Source organism: Taudactylus pleione, unplaced genomic scaffold, assembly GCF_031769625.1.
Source record: "Taudactylus pleione unplaced genomic scaffold, aTauple2 ptg000278l, whole genome shotgun sequence".
Lineage (NCBI taxonomy): Eukaryota > Metazoa > Chordata > Amphibia > Anura > Myobatrachidae > Taudactylus > Taudactylus pleione.
Window position 1 is genome coordinate 3,561,255 of NW_028284680.1, and position 23,563 is coordinate 3,584,817.

A 23,563-nucleotide genomic window follows, 5' to 3' on the forward strand; every position below is an offset into this window, starting at 1 on the left:
AGTATGTTATAGTGTATTGTACAGACTCCCTCATGCCCAGTATATTATAGTGTGCATTGTACAGGCTCCCTCATACCCAGTATGTTATATAGTGTATATTGTACAGACTCCCTCACACCCAGTATATTATATAATGTGTATTGTACAGACTCCCTCACACCCAGTATGTTATATAGTGTGTATTGTACAGACTCCCTCACACCCAGTATGTTATATAGTGTGCATTGTACAGACTCCCTCACACCCAGTATGTTATATAGTGTGCATTGTACAGACTCCATCATCCCCAGTATATTATATAGTGTGTATTATACAGACTCCCTCACACCCAGTATGTTATAGTGTGCATTGTACAGACTCCCTCATACCCAGTATGTTATATAGTGTGTATTGTACAGACTCCCTCACACCCAGTATATTATATAGTGTGCATTGTACAGACTCCCACACCCCCAGTATGTTATATAGTGTGCATTGTACAGACTCCGTCATACCCAGTATGTTATATAGTGTGCATTGCACAGACTCCCTCATACCGAGTATATTATATAGTGTGCATTGTACAGATTCCCTCATATCCAGTATACCAGTGGTTCTCAAACTCAGTCCTCAGGACCCCACACAGTTCATGTTTTGCAGGTCACCCAGCAGGTGCACAGGTGTATTCATTACTCACTGACACATTTTAAAAGATCCACATGTGGAACTAATTATTTCACTTACGATTCTGCGAGGAGACCTGGAAAACATGCACTGTTTGGGGTCCCGAGGACCGAGTTTGAGAACCTGTGCAGTATACTATATAGTGTGCATTGTACAGACTCCCTTGCCCCCAGTATGTTATATAGTGTGCATTGTAGACTCCCTCATACCCAGTATGTTATATAGTGTGTATTGTACAGACTACCTCACACCCAGTATGTTATATAGTGTGCATTGTACAGACTCCCTCGCCCCCAGTATGTTATATAGTGTATTGTACAGACTCCCTCACCCACAGTATGTTATATAGTGTGTATTGTACAGACTCCCTCATCCCCAGTATGTTATATAGTGTGCATTGTACAGACTCCCTCACCCCCAGTATGTTATATAGTGTGTATTGTACAGACTCCCTCACACCCAGTATATTATATAGTGTGCATTGTACAGACTCCCTCACCCCCAGTATGTTATATAGTGTATTGTACAGGCTCCCTCATACCCAGTTTATTATATAGTGTGTATTGTACAGGCTCCCTCATACCCAGTATGTTATATAGTGTGTATTGTACAGACTCCCTCATACCCAGTATGTTATATAGTGCATTGTACAGACTCCCTCACCCCCAGTATGTTATATAGTGTGCACTGTACAGACTCCCTCACCCCCAGTATGTTATATAGTGTGCATTGTACAGACTCCCTCACCCCCAGTATGTTATATAGTGCGCATTGTACAGGCTCTCTCATCCCCAGTATGTTATATAGTGTGCATTGTACAGACTCCCTCACACCCAGTATATTATATAGTGTGCATTGTACAGACTCCCTCACACCCAGAATGTTATATAGTGTACATTTACAGACTCCCTCACACCCAGTATATTATATAGTGTGCATTGTAGACTCCCTCATACCCAGTATGTTATATAGTGTGCACTGTACAGACTCCCTCACCCCCAGTATGTTATATAGTGTGTATTGTACAGACTCCCTCATCCCCAGTATATTATATAGTGTGCATTGTACAGACTCCCTCATTCCCAGTATATTATATAGTGTGTATTGTACACACTCCCTCATCCCCAGTATATTATATAGTGTGTATTGTACAGACTCCCTCATCCCCAGTATGTTATAGTGTATTGTACAGACTCCCTCATACCAGTATATTATAGTGTGCATTGTACAGGCTCCCTCATACCCAGTATGTTATATAGTGTATATTGTACAGACTCCCTCACACCCAGTATATTATATAATGTGTATTGTATAGACTCCCTCACACCCAGTATGTTATATAGTGTGCATTGTACAGACTCCGTCATACCCAGTATGTTATATAGTGTGCATTGCACAGACTCCCTCATACCGAGTATATTATATAGTGTGCATTGTACAGACTCCCTCATATCCAGTATACCAGTGGTTCTCAAACTCAGTCCTCAGGACCCCACACAGTTCATGTTTTGCAGGTCACCCAGCAGGTGCACAGGTGTATTCATTACTCACTGACACATTTTAAAAGATCCACATGTGGAACTAATTATTTCACTTACGATTCTGCGAGGAGACCTGGAAAACATGCACTGTTTGGGGTCCCGAGGACCGAGTTTGAGAACCTGTGCAGTATACTATATAGTGTGCATTGTACAGACTCCCTTGCCCCCAGTATGTTATATAGTGTGCATTGTACAGACTCCCTCACACCCAGTATGTTATATAGTGTGCATTGTACAGACTCCCTCACACCCAGTATGTTATATAGTGTGTATTGTACAGACTACCTCACACCCAGTATGTTATATAGTGTGCATTGTACAGACTCCCTCGCCTCCAGTATGTTATATAGTGTATTGTACAGACTCCCTCACCCCCAGTATGTTATATAGTGTGTATTGTACAGACTCCCTCATCCCCAGTATGTTATATAGTGTGCATTGTACAGACTCCCTCACCCCCAGTATGTTATATAGTGTGTATTGTACAGACTCCCTCACACCCAGTTTATTATATAGTGTGTATTATACAGACTCCCTCATACCCAGTATATTATATAGTGTGTATTGTACAGACTCCCTCACACCCAGTATGTTATATAGTGTGCATTGTACAGACTCCCTCACACCCAGTATGTTATATAGTGTGTATTATACAGACTCCCTCATACCCAGTATATTATATAGTGTGTATTATACAGACTCCCTCATACCCAGTATGTTATATAGTGTGCATTGTACAGACTCCCACTTACCCAGTATGTTATATAGTGTGCATTGCACAGACTCCCTCATACCGAGTATATTATATAGTGTGCATTGTACAGACTCCCTCATATCCAGTATACCAGTGGTTCTCAAACTCAGTCCTCAGGACCCCACATAGTTCATGTTTTGCAGGTCACCCAGCAGGTGCACAGGTGTATTCATTACTCACTGACACATTTTAAAAGATCCACATGTGGAACTAATTATTTCACTTGCAATTCTGCGAGGAGACCTGGAAAACATGCACTGTTTGGGGTCCCGAGGACCGTGTTTGAGAACCTGTGCAGTATACTATATAGTGTGCATTGTACAGACTCCCTCACCCCCAGTATGTTATATAGTGTGCATTGTACAGACTCCCTCACCCCCAGTATGTTATATAGTGTGTATTGTACAGACTCCCTCACCCCCAGTATGTTATATAGTGTGCATTGTACAGACTCCCTCACCCCCAGTATGTTATATAGTGTGTATTGTACAGACTCCCTCACCCCAGTATGTTATATAGTGTGCATTGTACAGACTCCCTCACCCCCAGTATGTTATATAGTGTGCATTGTACAGACTCCCTCATATCCAGTATGTTATATAGTGTGTATTGTACAGACTCCCTCACACCCAGTATGTTATATAGTGTGCATGGTACAGACTCCCTCACCCCCAGTATATTATATAGTGTGCATTGTACAGACTCCCTCACACCCAGTATGTTATATAGTGTGTATTGTATAGACTCCCTCACACCCAGTATGTTATATAGTGTGCATGGTACAGACTCCCTCACCCCCAGTATATTATATAGTGTGCATTGTACAGACTCCCTCACACCCAGTATGTTATATAGTGTGCATTGTACAGACTCCCTCATCCCCAGTATGTTAGTGTGCAATGTAGACTCCCTCACACCCAGTATATTATATAGTGTGCATTGTACAGACTCCCTCATATCCAGTATACCAGTGGTTCTCAAACTCAGTCCTCAGGACCCCACACAGTTCATGTTTTGCAGTTCCCCCACCAGGTGCACAGGTGTATTCATTACTCACTGACACATTTTAAAAGATCCACATGTGGAACTAATTATTTCACTTGCAATTCTGCGAGGAGACCTGGAAAACATGCACTGTTTGGGGTCCCGAGGACCGTGTTTGAGAACCTGTGCAGTGTACTATATAGTGTGCATTGTACAGACTCCCTCACCCCCAGTATGTTATATAGTGTGTATTATACAGACTCCCTCACACCCAGTATGTTATATAGTGTGTATTCTACAGACTCCCTCATCCCCAGTATGTTATACAGTGTGTATTGTACAGACTCCCTCATCCCCAGTATGTTATATAGTGTGCATTGTACAGACTCCCTCACACCCAGTATGTTATATAGTGTGTATTCTACAGACTCCCTCATCCCCAGTATGTTATATAGTGTGTATTGTACAGACTCCCTCATCCCCAGTATGTTATATAGTGTGCATTGTACAGACTCCCTCACCCCCAGTATGTTATATAGTGTGTATTATACAGACTCCCTCACCCCCAGTATGTTATATAGTGTGTATTCTACAGACTCCCTCATCCCCAGTATGTTATACAGTGTGTATTGTACAGACTCCCTCATTCCCAGTATGTTATATAGTGTGCATTGTACAGACTCCCTCACCCCCAGTATGTTATATAGTGTGCATTGTACAGACTCCCTCATCCCCAGTATACTATATAGTGTGCATTGTACAGACTCCCTCATCCCCAGTATGTTATATAGTGTTCATTGCACAGACTCCCTCATCCCCAGTATGTTATATAGTGTTCATTGCACAGACTCCCTCACACCCAGTATGTTATATAGTGTGCATTGCACAGACTCCCTCATACCGAGTATATTATATAGGGCTCTATTTACTACAATACGCATTGGTAATGCAGATTGTAGTGTGATATTACCGAGTGAATTCGCATTGCGAATTCAGGCAATATCACAGGGATTTACTACAATTCCCTTGCAGGGACAAAGCTTGTGATAAATCTCTGTCCCTGCTAATCCCCTTCGGAGCCTTATCACGGTATTTTCGCAAAAAATACAGTGATTAAGTGCCCGCGCATGCGCCGACAGTTCGCCGCAGCTACCCCCCGATCCGGCGCTAAGCCCCTCCCCCCACGATCGTGGCCCCCCCCCTCCCTCACCCCGCGATCCCCCCTCCCTTACACACACTTACCTGCATGCTCCAGGCCTCCGGTGATGTTCTCCATTCCTCCAGTCAGGTGATCTCCCATACTGCACTGGGGCCCGATCATCTGATGACCGGGCAGTAGTGCACTATGGGAGACCAGCTGACCGGAGGGGAGTCATCACCAGTCCCTGGAGTCAGGTAATTTTTTTTTTTACTATTTTTTTTTTACAGTAATCAGCTTGCGGTCTGTTTAGACCACACAGCTGATTACTGGGACCGACTCCCGGCTCTGCTCTCCCCGTTAGAGCAGGGCAGGAGGCCGGTAACCGGGGGAGACCCTGGATAACGCCACTTCCAGGTGGCGTTATTATCACAGGGCTTTCCCCGGTATTTTTTTCACATTTATTTTTAGTAACTATGGTCAGATCACATTTCCCATTACAGTTATGGGAAATGCGATCTGCTTTACTAAAAGTAAGTGATACTTAGGGGTTGGAGTAGAATTTTATGAATCCTACTCCAATTGCCCTGTAATAACTATAGGTGATACTAAAATAATGTGAAAAGGGTGTGAAAACACCCTTTTTCACATTATTTTAGTAAAAATAATGTTGATAAATAGAGCCCATAGTGTGTATTGTACAGGCCCTCTCATTCCCAGTATGTTATATAGTGTGTATTGTACAGGCCCTCTCATTCCCAGTATGTTATATAGTGTGCATTATACAGACTCCCTCATACCCAGTATGTTATATAGTGTGTATTGTACAGACTCCCTCATACCCAGTATGTTATAATGGACGCGCCAGCGGACTGTAACACTTGTATACATCTCAATCAGCATGTGAAATGCTATGATGCAGCAACCGTAGGTTTCCACAGACTCAATATACAATGGCACATATCACATTCATCTGTACAGGCTCCTGGAGTGTCCTAGTCATATTACAATTTATACCTCTTTTCCACCAAAAACCTGGGTTCGACATGGGTTTTTAGACATGGTTCCAACCCTGGTCAGACACCGTTTACACAGCACCATCGATTTGGGTTATTCCCAGGTCAGCCCCGTTCACACTGAACCTGGGTCTGCCCTGCTAAACTTGTGAGGTCATAAAACATGGGCGGTGACTGCTCCACAACCACCAATCAGCTCATTTTAGGCATGACCCAGGTTGGATAACCCGGGTCACACCGTTTACACTGCACCATTACCCAGGTCCATCCTGGGTCCGTCCCTGGTAGATACCTGGGTTGGATTGCTGGGTCACTTGACCCAGGTTATTTTTCAGGGACCCTTTTACACTGAGCTGCGACTCGGGTAGACCCAGCAAAAACCCAGGTTTTTGCTCTGGTGTAAAAGGGGGTATTAGATGCATTTTCAGCAAAAAAAAAAAAAGCCGGGAAACACTAGCAGAGTTGCACAGGACCTGACGCCGGGCATATCACGCGGCATCGCGTATTGACGCCAGATGAGCAAGGACACATCTGTACAGGTCTTTCCCCGTTCTAGTAATGATGGTGGTAACTATAGACATTCTGTCTGAGCCATATATGTCTTTCTCTTCCTCCTTTGCACCTAATGCAGTTATGCTTCAGGATGCGCAATAGTCTGCAGGAAGTAGAGGGGAGGCGCAAACAACTGGTACAGATAAAGAGTTACTGCCGAGATACAAAATACGGTCATACACCAGAAAACACAAGTCACATAAAAATTGTTCATTTGCTGCTTTTTAAAATCACAAAATGGTCAAATTCAGACATATTTTGTCCATAGCTCAATTAGACACAAATAATTAACATTAAAAACAGGAATTAACTCTTCATCCCTGAATGCTGAAGCCGTAGTGCTTAGTAATTAACAGGACATCCACTAAATATCTGCTGTGCTACAGCCGGGAAACCCACCTGTGACCCACAAAATGTGAGACCGATCTCACAGACCGGCTGTCAGTGCTCAGAGACTCATATTTATCAAGGAAACTACCTGGCGGAGGTCACCACATATTCACATGTAACACAGGATGGATTATTCTCCTCTCGTTTCATACAAAATATCACAAGGTCAATTCATGAACAGGCAATTACCCAAAGTACCCAAAACTGCCTGACGTGGTCCAAGTTCCTGTGCTGTAAACTAAAATAGGCATAAATACAACTCAGAAGAACCTCTGTACTTAAACATCAGCACCGGTGGGTTACTCTACAGGAATAAAAACGTTGGGGATGGCAAGTTGAAGTTGTCAGATTTTTCTACAAACTGTAAAAAGTGGGTGGTCCGGGGGGGGCGGCATGACCGACACAGACGTCGCTATTTTGACACACTCCAGACATTCACAAACTTGCAAGAGCGCTGGGGGTGAGGGTGGATGGATGGTATGGGCCCAGCAACATGGGAGAAAAACAGAAATAACCAGCGTGGCACAAGACTTGTGCCAGTCACAAAGGGTTAAAAACACGGCGGAGGGGATGGACTTCTTCCGTTGTAGATCAGTGTCCCGAAGTGACCTTGTGTTTGGCGGGTGACTGGTGTGGACTGGGGGAGGCGCTCAGAGTAGACTGCAGGTAGACGGTCTTGTGAAAGAGACGGTTACTGAGGAAGACGACCAGCGAGAAGAGACGCAACTGGAAGTGACTGTGAATAGAGGGGAGAGAATCAGATGGCAGCAATATAGAAGGTGTGTGCTAAGCTACCCACATACCAATACATGCTACCCGCTGTACCCACTACACCAGGCTAATGCCAATACATGCTACCCACATACCAATACATGCTACCTGCTGTCCCTGCTACACTGGGCTAATACCCACACATGCTACCCGCTGTCCCTGCTACACCAGGCTAATACCCACACATGCTAACCGCTGTCCCTGCTACACTAGGCTAATGCCAGTACATGCTACCCACTGTCCCTGCTACACCAGGCTAGTACCAACACATGCTACCCGCTGTCCCCACTACACCAGGCTAATGCCAATACATGCTACCCGCTGTCCCGACTACACCAGGCTAATGCCAATACATGCTACCCGCTGTCCCTACTACACCAGGCTAATGCGAATACATGCTACCCACTGTCCCGACTACACCAGGCTAGTACCAACACATGCTACCCGCTGTCCCTGCTACACCAGGCTAATGCCAATACATGCTACCCGCTGTCCCTACTACACCAGGCTAATGCCAATACATGCTACCCACTGTCCCGACTACACCAGGCTAATGTCTACACTTTACCCTGTCCCCGCTATAGTAGGCTAATGTCAATACTTTCTACCTGCTGTCCCTGCTACACCAGGCTAATGCCAATACATGCTACCCGCTGTCCCTGCTACACCAGGCTAATTCCTATACATGCTACCGAATATTCCTGCTACACTAGGCTAATGTTATATACTTTACCCCGTCCCCACTACACCAGGGTAATGTCAATACATGCTCCCTTGTATACCAAGCGAATGCTAATATACCCGCTGTCTCCAGTCTAGAAGACTAATGCCAACATACGACCGGTACTGTAGATATGGGTTCTTCTGCGCACTGAACTCGTGGTTTTATTTACTTTTACTATACGACCGGTATTACAGTTCCCTGCCCTGACCACACAGCACATTACCCGCTAGTCCTTGGTGTGCACAGGACTCATTCTGTACGTCTGGAGCAGCAGCTAATCTGTGCATTATATACAGCATCTGCCCTCCCACCCCCAGCAACAAAGAGACCTATATGGTGTATACCCCCGGGATACTTACTACGCTTTCCCAGGGGTCTTTGCTTCGTTAGCACTGATGATGAAGAGCGGGAAGAGAATGGAGAAGAGACAGCCACTGCAAAATACATCCGTGTTCAGTCCAATGAAAAAGCAGTGTACAAATAACAGCTTTATAGTAGGTTACCTGTTACCCGGGCAATGTATTACACCATGGTAATTACCAATATAATCTCAAAGCCCTGTGCGGGTAAGAGGGGTAATATTCTAATCCCGAGGTTACTATACATTGCTCAGAAGGGGCGAATGTGCAGTAACCTATGGCAACAAAGCAGCTTGTATCCCTCCAACACAAAATTGGACAATGGCAGCACATGTGAGAGAGGGGTTGCCATGGTTACCTGTAGGATTGCACCTTTGAACAATGGGCCTGATTCAGAGCCGCTCGTAAGCGGCCACTCGTTCGCTCCGAGCGATGTTTGCCCAACTGCGCATGCGTACGGATCGTAATACGCATGCGCGAACCAGTCAGTGCGGCCGAAAATCGTGTGCTCGCTATATAGCGAATGCCTGCTATTTTGAGTGACAGGAGGAGGCGTATGTGGGTGGTAACAGGGGAAGGAGCTTGAAAACGGGGAGTGGAGATCAGAACGCAGGCGTGCCAAAAGGTCAAAACGGGCGTTTTAAGGGTGAGCATAATTAATACAGCAGCGTCAATGACCACGTCACTGGGTTATTTTATAGCCCGAACTGCTCGCAAAATTGTGGTAGCAAAAACCAACCACAAGTATAGCGAGCAGTTCATACGCTGTTCGATGTACTCGATTAATCTAATAAATAGCGGACATGACGTAGGATGCGAGCGGCCAGGGGGCGTAGTTATCCAAAAAACGACCGCAAGTTTTGTTCGCTCGTTCAGACAGAGAGGCGTGAACAGACCGCAAAGAGCGAACGGTTCATTTGAATAGCCACCCCTATTTTCAGAACGAGCGAGCGCAAATAGCGTCCGGCTCTGAATCAGGCCCAATGTTCGTTACTAATCACAACCAGGTCACCTTGTTAATCACTATTCCTTCCTCTCCCGGGAGATAATGTGTAACCTTACTGACCGGGGACAATGGTCTGGTGCAAACATTATCTTTACTATTTACAGGGCAATAACCCAGATCCTCATCCTTTCTGTATAGGGGGGGATCGATACGGGTTGGGTTTGAATAGCCGCCAGCTCATTTCCAGATGCCGGAAGCCCGAACAGTTAAGATGCTACCCCTTTCCCCCCCTAACCCTCCATTAGTGGTGCCTAACCCTAACCTCCCCCCGGGGTTGCCTAATCCCCCCTCTCTGTAACCTAACCCTCTCCCCGGTGGGTGCCTAACCCTAATCTCCCCCTGGGGTCCCTAAAACGAACCCCTCCCCTGCGGCCAACACCTTACAGGGCTCCGCCGGCTGTCGGGATTGTGGCGTCTGGCTAAAGATAGGTCGGGATTTTGACGTCAGGATGTCGCCGGTAAATTAACTATATCCCGATTAATACCACCCCCAGATTGCTACCCTGAGCCAATACCATCCCCATGAGGAAGTGCAAAACACTCTCACAGTTATCTTCACTATACCATTGGTGAAGGGATGGAAGGGGGTAGGGGGGGGGGGGGGGGGGGAGGTATTACACTGACCTGTGCCCCCCAAAAAAAGAATTTTCCAATGCGGATGCCCAGTAACCTGGTAGTAGCTCAGGGAGGACAGGATTTCATCTCGATCACCTTCATCAACGAAGCCGGGCATTAGCAATTTACCTGATGATATAGGATGACTGCATGGCTGTCAGGGAGGCCAGGGGTAAACCGAATCCAAAGTAATAGGGCCAGTTGCGCTCAATGTTGGATAACCGCTGATGCATTTCCACCCCTGCCAGAGAGAGAGAGCGAGAGAACGGCTGCATGTGACAGTGCGTAGTTATGTGCGACATAGACAGGAACGCCAATCGCAACTTCATCATTTACACCAGGGGTTCTCAACTCCAACTCTCAAGTGCTCACCAGCAGGTCAGGTTGTGAGGATTTCTGTGTGCGGAAGCAGGTGGGATAATTACGGACCCAGAAAAAAATAAATAAAATAGATCAATTCACCTGTGCATGATTTAAGAAATCCGCAAAACATGGCCTGTCGGCACTGGAGTTGGGAACCACTGATTTAGTATTAGATTATAGTGAGATTTTAGAGCAAGAGTCTATGGATCAAAAGCCAGACCCTCGGAAGCACGAGCTGCTACACTGAAGTCCCTGTGGCTTCCGGCTATGAACGTAGCATCTCATTACCTTTGTTGAACCATCGATACTCAAAACAGTAGAGTGAGTAGAGCAGAGACATGTGGAGAAGACTGATGAGCTGTCCGATGACATCGATTGGGAAGAGACTGACAAACATGCCCTGCGACAGAACAGACATAGGACATGGTTTTCTCCTCAGTATACAGCAGGAGGCAACTAAAAAAGTTCTACGTTGTCATAATAAGAAAAAATAAATAAATGTCCCCCTTGATGCAAACATTGGCCCTGATTCAGAGCAGGACGCTCTGACCAGAGCGCTCGCTCTGAATCAGGGCCCACCTCCATAATTATGGAGCGTCCTCCTGGACGCTCGTATAGCTGTGGGTCACCACCCACAGCATATAAGAGCGTGCAGGATGATGGTCGCAATGGTCTTTGACCATCGCCACTGCGAGCCGAAGCCTGCGGTTGAGTTTCTCAACCGCAAGGCCCGGAGTGATTTTGGCTCTATCAGAGCCAAAATCACTCCCACTGACATCACTAGTGATGTCAGTGGGGCCGGCTTCTGACGGTAGGCGTTCCCTTGGGAACGCCCCCGGCACGCCCACCAAAGGGGGCGTGCTGTCAATCAACATCGACAGCACGCCCCCTTTGATCAGACACAACGAGCGAAGGAAAGTCCTTCGCTCATCGCGTCTCGCGCATGCGCACGACGGAGCTCCCTCCGTTGTGCGCATGCGCAGTGCACACCATCGACCCACTTGCGAGCGGACAGCCGCTCGCGAGTGGGTCTGAATCAGGCCCATTGCTCAGTCCGTAGGCATTAAACCTGCTCACTTTTTTTATATGTAACGGAGAACAAATGTAGCAATGAATATAGCGTATTACAGATGTATCAGTCCTCAGGAAATATAATAATAATGTTATTATATAGCACTTTTCTCCTAACAGGACTCAAAGTGCTTCACATTTGCCTTTACAGCACAAAATACAAAACAAGCTTAAACTCTGGTCATTAGTGAATAGGGGAGTCTTGGGTCTATTTTCTCTAGAGTGGAGGTCTCTGGAACTGTGCGGGGAAGAGAGTTCCATAGAGTCAGAGCCACAAAGTTGAAAGCTCGACCCCCCCAGATGAATTCCGGGAGATTCTAGGTACTGTTAATAGTCCTTCATCAATGGATCGCAATAATTGAGTGGGACAGTAAGGGATCAGAAGCTGCTTCAGGTACCTTGGGCCCTGGTCATGTAGGGGTTTGAAAGTTACCTGTGGCCGTGGGTGAAGCCGATCAATATAGAGATCCAAAATGCAGGATCCCTGAGCTATACGTAACCTATTGTTCATACTCTATGGCTATAAGTGTAATGAATAGGATACTACGTGACAATACCTGGATGAGGAAGAGAGCCTGCAGCAGCAAGTTAAACAGCATGTCAGCAATGATCTTACTGACACTGGGGAAAGGCTGTGCTTTTCTTCCAGACATCTCAAAGGCCAAATCTGCAATGTCCTGCAAGGTACAGGTAGAGTGTATCTCAACGTTACTGGTCATTGAAGGCCTAGCTAATGTACAGCCATGGCCAAAAGTTTTGAGAAGGACACAAGTATTGGTTTTCACAAAGTTTGCTGCGTCAATGTTTTTAGACCTTTTTGTCAGATGTTACTATGGTATACTGAAGTAACATTACAGCATTACATACGTGTCAGATGTTACTATGGTATACTGAGGTAACATTACAGCATTACATAAGTGTCAGATGTTACTATGGTATACTGGAGGTAACATTACAGCATTACATAAGTGTCAGTCTTTTATTGACAATTACGCAAAGTTTATGCAAAGAGTGAATATTTTCAGTGTTGACCCTTCTTTCTCAAGACCTCTGCAGTTCGCCCTGGCATGCTGTCACTCAACTTCTGGGCAACATACTGAGTGATGGCCGCCCATTCTTACCTAATCAATGCTTGGAGTTTGTCAGAATTTGTGGGTTTTTGTTTGTACACCCGAGTCTTGAGGACTGACCACAAGTTCTCAATGGGATTAAGGTCTTGGGAGTTTCCTGGCCATGGACCCAAAATTTTGATGTTGTGTTCCCCGAGCCACTTGGTTATCACTTTTGCCTTATGGCAAGGTTCTCCATCATGCTGGAGAAGGCATTGTTCCTCACCACACTGTTCTTAGATGGTTGGGAGAAGTTGCTCTTGGAGGATGTTTTGGTACCATTCTTTATTCATGGCTGTGTTCTTAGGCAAAATTGTGAGTGAGCTCACTCCCTTGGCTGAGTAGTAACCCCACACATGAATGGTCTCAGTATGCTTTACTGTTGGCATGACACAGGACTGATGGTAGCGCTCACCTTTCCTTCTCCGGACAAGCGTTTTTCCAGATGCCCCAAACAATCTGAAAGGGGATTCATCAGAGAAAATAACTTTACTCCAGTCCTCAGCAATCCAATCCCTGTACCTTTTGCAGAATACCAGTCTGTCCCTGATGTATGTCATGAAGAGAAGTGGCTTCTTTGCTGCCCTTATTGACACCAGGCCATCCTCCAAATCTTTGTCCTGTGTCATGCCAACAGTAAAGCATCCTGAGAACATTCATGTGTGGGGTTACTTCTCAGCCATGGAGTGGGATCACTCACATTTTGCCTAAGAACACAGCCATGAATAAAGAATGGTACCAAAACATCCTCCAAGAGCAACTTCTCCCAACCATCCAAGAACAGTGTGGTGAGGAACAATGTCTTTTCCAGCATGATGGAGCATCTTGCCATAAGGCAAAAGTGATAACCAAGTGGCTCGGGGAACACAACATCGAAATTTTGGGTCCATGGCCAGTAAACTCCCCAGACATTAATCCCATTGACAACTTGTGGTCAATCCTCAAGAGGCGGATGGACAATCAAAAACCCACAGATTCTGACAAACTCCAAGCACTGATTAGGCAAGAATGGGCGGCCATCAGTCAGTATGTGGCCCAGAAGGTGAGTGACAGCATGCCAGGGAGAATTGCAGAGGTCTTGAAAAAGAAGGGTCAGCACTGTGAATATTCACTCTCTGCATAAACTTAATGTAATTGAAAATAAAAGCCTTTGACAAATGAAATGCTTGTAATCTTACTTCAGTATACCATAGTAACATCTGAGACTTATGTAATGCTGTAATGTTACCTCAGTATACCATAGTAACATCTGACACTTATGTAATGCTGTAATGTTACACAGTATACCATAGTAACATCTGACACTTATGTAATGCTGTAATGTTACCTCAGTATACCATAGTAACATCTGACACTTATGTAATGTTACCTCAGTATACCATAGTAACATCTGACACTTATGTAATGCTGTAATGTTACCTCAGTATACCATAGTAACATCTGACACTTATGTAATGCTACCTCAGTATACCATAGTAACATCTGACAAAAAGGTCTTAAAAGACTGAAGCAGCAAACTTTGTGAAAACCAATACTTGTGTCATTCTCAAAACTTTTGGCCACGGCTGTAGCTTGTAATACAAATGTGTCCCACCTGGAACCAGATGGCGTTGACCACTTTGCTGAGAACAAACAGAGGAAGGACCCAGAGGGCACTAAACACCGACGTGAGGATGAACTCCAGCCAGGTCCAGACATCTCCATGCAAGGATGGGTCACCTGCCAAGACATGTTATAGTCAGAAGAGAAAATGTGTGGTGACCCCTCCTCAAGACAATATGTATAATTATAAGTGTACATGATCAGACATCAATATGTAATATAAATGTACTTTATCAGACTGTGGTACAAACTGTTTGTCAATCTTAGGAGGGGTCACCCATACAGCTCTTCAAAGTACGTTGGAATTCTATGACATTATTATAATACATGTCTGTATAATGAATGAGCAGAACCTGGTGTGCATTAGTCTCCTGAGAAACTTGAGGTCAAAAAGTACCCTGCATTCGCCCCAGTGTATATGCCTGTCCGCGGACAGGATAAAACCGCGGAGAGCTCATAATCGTGGTGGCACAGTAGATGCAGTGAAGAAACGCAAGTTTATACATATATTAAAATGCAATTTATAAATCAGAACGAGACCGCTTTCCAATGTATTCCGATTCCAAAACCATTCCAATCAGGTGACACAAGGAGCAGAGTAACGAGGGAACTCACCAATTATCCGCGCAGTGACTGACTGGAGCAATGGGATGAACATTCGGTAGAACAAGAAGAGACTCAACTACAAACAGAAGACAGGATTGAATGTCCTAAGTGCAGGGGAGAACGTGCAGCACAGTTTCCTGTATAACATACTACATACGTATAGTAGGACTTTGTCCCCAACAGCAGAAATGCTAGATGGTGACCACCAGCAGGGGCATATATTAATTCCCGAGGGCCGCCCCCTCCTCTGATCAGTGCTCCCGCCCCTCACCTGGTGCTGGCAAGCGGGTCCCCCCTCCTACAGTACACGCTGTCACCTTCCCACTGATAATCGAAGATTGGAGCACGCACACAAGATAGCAAAGGTTTTTGCTTTCACTGCGTGGCGCCATCTTTTTAAAGAAGTCACTGGGAAAATGTTGCAGCGTTAGGATGGGGGGCGCACTTGCTGGCAACAGGTTGGGTGCAGGGTATGCGGTGCGAGGCGCCCATGGATCCAGGGGCCCGTGTGCACCGCACACCCTTCACCCACTGTAAGTCCACCTAGGATCACAAGCATTAGCGCTACAAATAACAGTAACAAAGATATAATGTTGATGTCTAGGTATCAGCATAGGATATTCAAGTCATACTGATGGGGCCTCCAAAGGATACAGTGGTTGGGCCCATTTGTCTAACAACTGATCTATCTAATTTGGCCACCTGTGAGGCTATACTGTACAGAGCTAGTTATTACACGATAAGGTCCTGCCAGGGTAACCAAATGTACATATATTGTAAAAGGCGGACACTACACTATGCCTTTTAATCTTCACATGAAACAGAAAGTCGCTTTCAGGAGTACAAGAAGAACATAAGATACTATAATAGTCTACTTCTCTTGTAATAACCGTAAACACTATTTATAAATATCAGCTTTATACTCGAATATGAGCCAAAACATTGTGACCACCTAATACGCTGATGCAAAAAAGTTACAAGAAAGAAGAGAAAACGTTCAATGTGGTTCACTGAGAAATATGGTAATTAAAACAGAACCTTTATTTCAACAATTTCATAAAGTCCAGTGAAATTTAAAAGTCAGAATATCGTGTTAGTTAGAAAAACGTGATTTAAAATTAGCATGCGCACTCGTACTGGACCTCCACTAATTGTAGCAATAAAGTATCTTATATACATGGCGTCCTGATGTCTCTCAATTGTTAAGGATTCTCATTTACCATGAGATCCTTCTAATATCCTTGTTTTCAACTATATTGTCCTGTGTACATTGATCAAGATGAGATCATTCTTATATTTATATTGTTTGGGTCCTATACTCAAGACATCTATTAATTCCTCGCAGGTCTCTCATTCGGTATATGAACATATGAATCAGGGTATCGCCACTTAGTAAGTGACACTTGGCTGGTCCTATAACTTTATGCCAAATTGGAATCATTTTTATTAATGATCTGATCCTGTCATCATTCTCTCTTGTCATAAAATTATCCAAAATCTCCATTGGATAAAAACTCAGCAAACCTAGAGATTAGGATATTCGGAGTTATGTAGTGCGAGTTAGTGGGATCTCTCCGTGCTGGCTTCAAACAATTCTATATTATATATCAGACCACTGTAAAACAAAAACTGAGTGTATTCCATTAATAACTATTATGATCAAAGCAAGTGGTCATTATCACCCCTAATGTAAACGGATGTATCCAAGTGATATTATATATTTGTTAAACCCTCATTCATTCACTATATATATAGTCCTTCGTATGAGGACTATAATTATCTTTTTTCACATCACCCGTGGCTGGTTTTCCTGGGAGATAAATATGCAAACGATTCAGTATGTACGATTGCGTTAGGGAAATGAATATGCAAGTTGTGCAAGTGTGCAGACCGCCCAGGCTGTATGCTGTGGTGTTTGATATCCACTATTAACAGGCTATAAAGAGAACGAATACTAGACAGGCAGTCCTGATCACTCAGCTGCCTCCCAGTGACACCACGCTACTCCCAGTGACACCACGCTACTGCCTGCTAATGTATATCACTATCGTCAGTGTTCAAGTACTCTCAGGATATGCTCATATGGTTTCCGCTACAGTCACATAATAACCACAAACAGTAACATGTTGTTAGAACATGGGACCTGATTCAGAGCCGATCGCTCGCGACCCAGCGTATGCAAATTAGGCTAAGTGACGACATGGCAGGCGATCACACTGCAAGGCATAAGCACGCCCACTATGTATTGGCGACCGAGCACTTTGCGAATGTAGACGCCCATTAGCGTGTCTTGAGACGCCCACTAGAGCATCTCATCTCCAGGAAGTGTGGGCCTCATTCAGAGCCGGACGCTCTGACCAGAGTGCTCGCTCTGAATCAGGGCACTCCTACCTAAAAATGGAGCGGCCTCCTGGCCGCTCGCATAGCTGTGGGTGACCACCCACAGCTTATGCGAGCGGCCAAAAAGATGGGTCGCGATGGTCAAGACGATCGCGACCATCGGGCTTGCGACGAGACCCTGCGGTAGGGTCTCGCTGCCGCAAGCGCTGGAGTGATTTTGGCTCTATCAGAGCCAAAAGCACTCCGACTGACATCACTAGTGATGTCAGTGAGGCCGGACCCAGACGGTAGGCGTTCCCATGGGAACGCCTCCGTCTGGGCAGCAACGCCCCCGGCACGCCCACCAAAGGGGGCGTGGTGACACTCACCATCGACAGCACGCCCCCTTTGGTGCGAGACCCATAGCGACAGCATGCGCACTAGGGCACCATCGACCCGCTTGCGAGCGCTCATCGCTCGAGAGCGGGTCTGAATCAGGCCCAGTGTTCACTGTCGGTTGGTACTCGCCACAGCTGACCTGGAGCACCCACAAGCCTTGCCGATTCGGAAAATGCTCTGGCTCTGGTCGTCTGACCATAACTATTTTGGCCCTTATCAAAGTCACACTGGACCTTACAGCTACCCATATCTTCTGCATTCAACACCTCAACTACGGGTTCTTCTGTCAGCTTACTGTCCCATATATCAGTGACCTTTACATGCTCCATTTTTCGGGATAGTCAACGCCTTTCGCTCCATATGAGAGTGGGGTCATAATGTTTTGGCTCATTAGTATAAATGTTTAGCTCCTATAGACAGTGCCCTCTCTTCCTCTGCCAATGTAATTATGAAGTCTGCAGATAAGTATTATGTCATGAAGTATATCTGTATGTCTGTTCAGATGTGAACCGGTCTATAACTGTCCTGTTTTTATCCCTATGTGCTGCAGAGGTTTCCTTTACGTTCCATCCACTACGTACGGTGCTATGGAACCCTTGTGAATAATAATAAGATATATCTGATAGTTACAGTATAAAAAAAAACCAAAAACTACATACCCAGAAGACTCCACCATTCCAAGCACAACACTGAAAGATACGAGTGACAATACGAGGCTCACTGGGGACAAGAGAAATACAGAGTCAGAACAGGATCTATGGAACGCAATCTGTATTAGAGAGCTACAATAACACAACAAGGAGATGAAGAGCTAAATAGACAGTGAGAGTGCACGGGCAGGGTGAGGAGTAATAACCGGTGATCTGTAGGGTGAGATGTTAAGAGGTCACTTTCTCACAACCTCCAATGCTTGCAATGATGCCCCTACTCATTATCTCCTTAGAGCTTTGGTCCCCATACCTTAGGCTTGTCTTGTCTAACTCTCTCTCCATCTAGGGTTCCAGAAAATACAGCTCAGAATCACTGTCCAGACTCTGACCTGGTCATTTCTATGCATAAACCACCCGTAATATACACAACATGGGACTTGTGCACATTCATATGGCAAAGCTCTGAGATACATGTAACATATTAGCAACAGGAAGCGTTGGAGGCAATGAGAAGCAGCGCTGAGGACAATGGGCCGTTTCAGCAGCGATCGCAACTGCGATAACACACGCAAACGGCCGATTGTTGCCTTCTGCGCTTGCAACGCAGTGCGAGAGAACTCCACTCCGATCGCAGTGACTATGCAGACCCATTGCAAGGTGATTAACAGGAAGTGATTGACCGTTTGGGGGGTGGTGACAGGTGACTGTATACAAGTACAGTTACAGGGGCGTGCATAAATTAGCCACTGCAATGCCATACGCAGCTCGGGCTCGCACTGCGTGCGATGAGGTTAGCAATTCCTGAGTAAGGTCAGACCTTGGGCGAATGTGCGTGAGGCTGCGATTGTACTCAATGTTTTCGCAATCGGATGTATGTAAGGTAAGATGGGCGTCCTTATATTAGGCTACATATGGCATAGCGGTAGAAAGTCGCACAAAAAGACGCTTGGCGCTACAGAGTCACGCCACGGCATGGCGCGATTAGAAGGGCTGTTTAACGCGCAAAGAGGCTAGATGTATGAGGACACATTATTATTATATACACAAGTACACCGGTTATCCCATTTGGAAAGGGGGGGGGGGTTATTACATGTAATTAATAAGTATGTAGTAAGTATGAAGACATCATGGGGTATATTTACTAAGGTGCAGGTTTTTAGAAGTGGTTTGTTGCCCATAGCAACCAATCAGATTCTAGCTATTACCTTCTAGAAGGTGCTAGATAAATGTTAAGTAGAATCTGATTGGTTGCGATGGGCAACAAAACCACTTCTAAAAACCAGCACCTTAGTAAATATACCCCATGTGAGGAAAAGTAAGTACACACCATGGCCCTCATTCAGAGCCGCTCGCTATTTGCGGTCGTTCGTTCTAAAACAAGGGGTGGCTATTCAAATGAACCGTTCGCTCATTGCGGTCTGTTCACGCCTCTAAGTCTGAACGAGCGAGCAAAACTTGCGCTTGTAATTTTGAAAAATACGTCCCCTTGCCGCTCGCACCATACGTCATGTCCGCTATTTATTAGATTAATCGAATACATCGAACAGCGTATGAACTGCTCGCTATTCTTGTGGCTGGTTTTTTCAACCTCTATTTTGCGAGCAGTTCTGAGTAAAAAAAAAACAAGTGACGTGGTCAATGACGCTGCTGTATTAATTATGCACTCCCTTAAAACGTCCGTTTTGACCTTTAAGCACGCCTGCGTTCTAATTCCACTCCCCGTTTTCAAGCACCTTCCCCTGTTACCACCCACATACGCCTCCTCCTGTCACTCAAAATAGCAGGCATTCGCTATATAGCGAGCACACGATTTTCGGCCGCACTGACTGGTTCGCGCATGCGTATTACAATCCGTACGCATGCGCAGATGAGCAAACATCGGTCAGAACGAATGAGCGGCCGCTTACGAGCGGCTCTGAATCAGGCCCCATGTTTCACGAGAACCACCTTTAGCAGCTGAAACAAAGTAATTTTTTTTGTATTAGAATGAACCGTCTTTTGCAATATGTTGGAGGAAAAAGCCAGAATTCCGGTCAACATGGCATCAGGTCAGTGACGACTGAGAGCAATAATTACAGGGTCAAGCCTGGCATTTCACTTTCCTATTTCCAATCCTTGATTCTGTTCTTCAGCCACTCAGTTGTGGATTTGCTGGTGTTTGGGATCCTGGTCTACAGTTTAAATTGTTGGACTCTTTTATAAAGAGGAGTTCAAGGTGGACTCAATCACTGCGAGATGTCCAGTCTGCAAAACTACCCCAAGTCACCATCTCTCCACTCCCATGCTTGATGGTCAGGGTATTGGGTTTTTGTGATGACACACGGTTTTATTTATCAGAATTGTGCATTAATGTTAAACAACTCTACTTTGGTCTCACCTGTCCAGAGGACATTGTTTCACAAGTCTGGCACTTCATTCAGATACAATGTACAAAGCACCCACCTATTCTGCAATATTTTTATTGATTTTTTTTTTTTTTTATAGAGAGAAAAGCTTTCTCCTGGCTCCAACTCTGTGAAAGCCTTTCTAGTTCAGTCTTTATTCACTGTGCTGACAGAGGCCTGTAGACCCCTGGATGTAGATTTTTGGTCTCTGTATGAGTTCTTATGTAAATATATGGTCTTTGGTTGAATTTTCTGAGGCACCCACTACGGAGGAGATTTCACAGCTGTCTTCAATGTTCTCTGTTGATAAATAGCCTCTCTCACTGTTGGGTTATGGATTTCAGTGGTTTGGAAATCGTCTTGTAACCCTCTGAAGACTGAGGAGCTCCAACAATTGGTTCTCTGAGATCACTGCAGACGTCTTTACACCTGTGGCATAATGAAGTCCATTGGAATAACTGCACCTGGTTCAAACGTACCTTCTTTATAGCTATGGAAGCCGTGAGGGTGTACTTACTTTTTCCGGGATGCGGTCATAATACCGACCACTTGGATTCCGGCACCGTTATCCCGGCACCTGTCAGACACCAGGCGCCAGCATCTTGACCGCCGGAATCCCGAAGGTAAGTAGCGGGGTTAGGAGGAGGGTCTGCTTTAGGATTAGGCACTTGGGGAAGGGTTAGGTTTAGGCACTAGGGGGAGAGGGTTAAGGAGAGGAAGATGGTTAGGATACCGACCGGTGTCGGTATCCGGTCGGGATGCTAGCGTCTGGATTCTGACCTCCGGGATCCATACCCAACCCCTTTTTCCCATGTAACTTTTTCTTATTGAATGAAAGAAGGACGAGATAAGTAAAATCTATTGTAGGTCATTTGTTACAGGAGATTAATCTAATTGTGGGACTTGAGGCGAGTACTGGATGGTTGTTTGATGTGTAATAACACAGATTGTGTGCGTGATCTTCCCCATTTCTGTGGCCTGCACTGCTGCCTGTACGTTGGGACACTCTCCATGTATCAGAGATAATGAGGGGTGAGGAAGAGTCACTCACCTCTCCGGCTTTCTCTCCTCACTCTGCGCCCGTCTCTGCGCCAATGCACTATTCGCACGCCTCTTCCGCTGCTCCTCCCTCCTCTGCTGAATCCGTGCATCGAGCTTGGAGATCGTACAAATTCCCCAAATGGAGTCTTTAATACCCTACATGATATAAAAGGTTAGTGAATTATTAATAACTCATTATCCAGTAAATGGCTCCTTAAAAGCACAGAACAAAGCTAAAAAGGAAGCCCCAATATAATAGAACCTTACAAGACATATCTGTATGCAGAATATCAAGATATAATATTGTAATTAATGCTCTCATGTCTGTCTGCTCTTGTATTACCAGTTTATCTTGTATGTAGCAACAAATGGATATAAATATCTGTACACGTCTATGGACAGAGCTTACCCGGGCAAGGTCCTGGAGGAAACTCTTCAAGCTGTCGGCCATTTTTTCACCTCCTAACCGTTCACGTTAGTTGAGTATCAGCTGTATGGAGAGATGAAGAGAGATGATCCAGAACAGGTCATCATGAAGGAAGCGTGGGCTCCACCAGGCCTGGAAGACAGGAGAAGGGAGACACTGTCATTTTCAGAAGAAATTGAACAAGTTAAGAGGGAACAAGCACAACATACATACATACATACATACATACATACATACATACCACCTACATCACCGCAACCACACATGTAACCTATATGTCAACACAAAAATAACACAACCCCACCTACGTAGCACACAGAATATATATGTAACACACACTATAGATTGTAAGCTTCCGAGCAGGGCCCTCTTACCTCTATGTCTGTCAGTTATTACCCTGTTTTGTTCTATCAATGTTTCCAATTGTAAAGCGCAACGGAATATGCTGCGCTATATAAGAAACTGTTAATAAATAAATAAAATAAATCATGTACAACCCCCCCACCCACATAACCTGGACCACAATAACACACAGCATGTATACAAACTCCACAGAGCATTTTATATATAATACATACATATCACACTGTATATATACACCTCCCTCTCCCTCCTATATGGCATAAATAATATACATAATATATACACACCCCATTAACATAGCAAAAATTAAATGATAAACAAGTCAGTATGATATATACTTAAGACATATATATATATATATATATATATATATATATATATATATACACACACACATGTACACCCCATTTACATGACATATACAGTATATACTTAAGACACAGTATATACACACATATACAAACACACACCCCATTTACATATGACACATGATATATACATGATAAGGCACAGTATATATGCACACCCCATGTACATGACGCACACGATATATACATAAGACACCACAGTATACAGACATTGGACTCTGATTTCTCACCTACAGGAATCTGTCTGTCTACAGCTGGTTCACAACACCCGGGCCCCGCCCGCAGTGCGCATGTCCCATCCCGCAATGCCTGCCGGGGAATGGAGTCCCTCTCCGCCCGCTGCCTGCC

At 45.0% G+C, this 23,563-nt stretch overlaps 1 protein-coding gene across 4 annotated transcripts; it reads right to left on the reverse strand.

Annotated features, from left to right (window-relative positions):
• Window positions 1-6,843: 6,843 nt before the first annotated feature.
• Window positions 6,844-23,555, reverse strand: EI24 (EI24 autophagy associated transmembrane protein). Of its 4 annotated transcripts, none has more exons than XM_088481780.1 (11): window positions 23,450-23,555; window positions 22,467-22,616; window positions 22,068-22,213; window positions 18,642-18,702; window positions 15,274-15,340; window positions 14,651-14,775; window positions 12,505-12,624; window positions 11,165-11,276; window positions 10,643-10,754; window positions 8,893-8,967; window positions 6,844-7,774 (listed from the first exon to the last, which is right to left on the reverse strand). In XM_088481780.1, exons 2-11 carry the CDS (start codon window positions 22,506-22,508, stop codon window positions 7,630-7,632), a joined length of 1,005 nt encoding a protein of 334 aa, XP_088337906.1. In that variant the 5' UTR covers window positions 22,509-22,616; window positions 23,450-23,555; the 3' UTR covers window positions 6,844-7,629. The 4 variants fall into 4 exon arrangements, with proteins under 4 accessions (XP_088337906.1, XP_088337905.1, XP_088337907.1 ...); XM_088481779.1 differs by having other exon boundaries at window positions 23,446-23,550; XM_088481781.1 differs by lacking the exon at window positions 23,450-23,555 and adding an exon at window positions 23,426-23,444.
• Window positions 23,556-23,563: the final 8 nt, after the last annotated feature.

What these genes read in the sequence shown, in the direction of transcription:
- EI24 (XM_088481780.1), bottom strand. Translation starts at nt 22,508, where the DNA reads ATGGCCGACAGCTTGAAGAGTTTCCTCCAGGACCTTGCCCGG. An exon ending in GAGGAGAGAAAGCCGGAGAG is followed by an intron (nt 18,703 to 22,067) that starts GTGAGTGACTCT and finishes TCTTGTCCCCAG; the next exon opens with TGAGCCTCGTATTGTCACTC. An exon ending in AAGACCCCTGGGAAAGCGTA is followed by an intron (nt 7,775 to 8,892) that starts GTAAGTATCCCG and finishes CTCTATTCACAG; the next exon opens with TCACTTCCAGTTGCGTCTCT.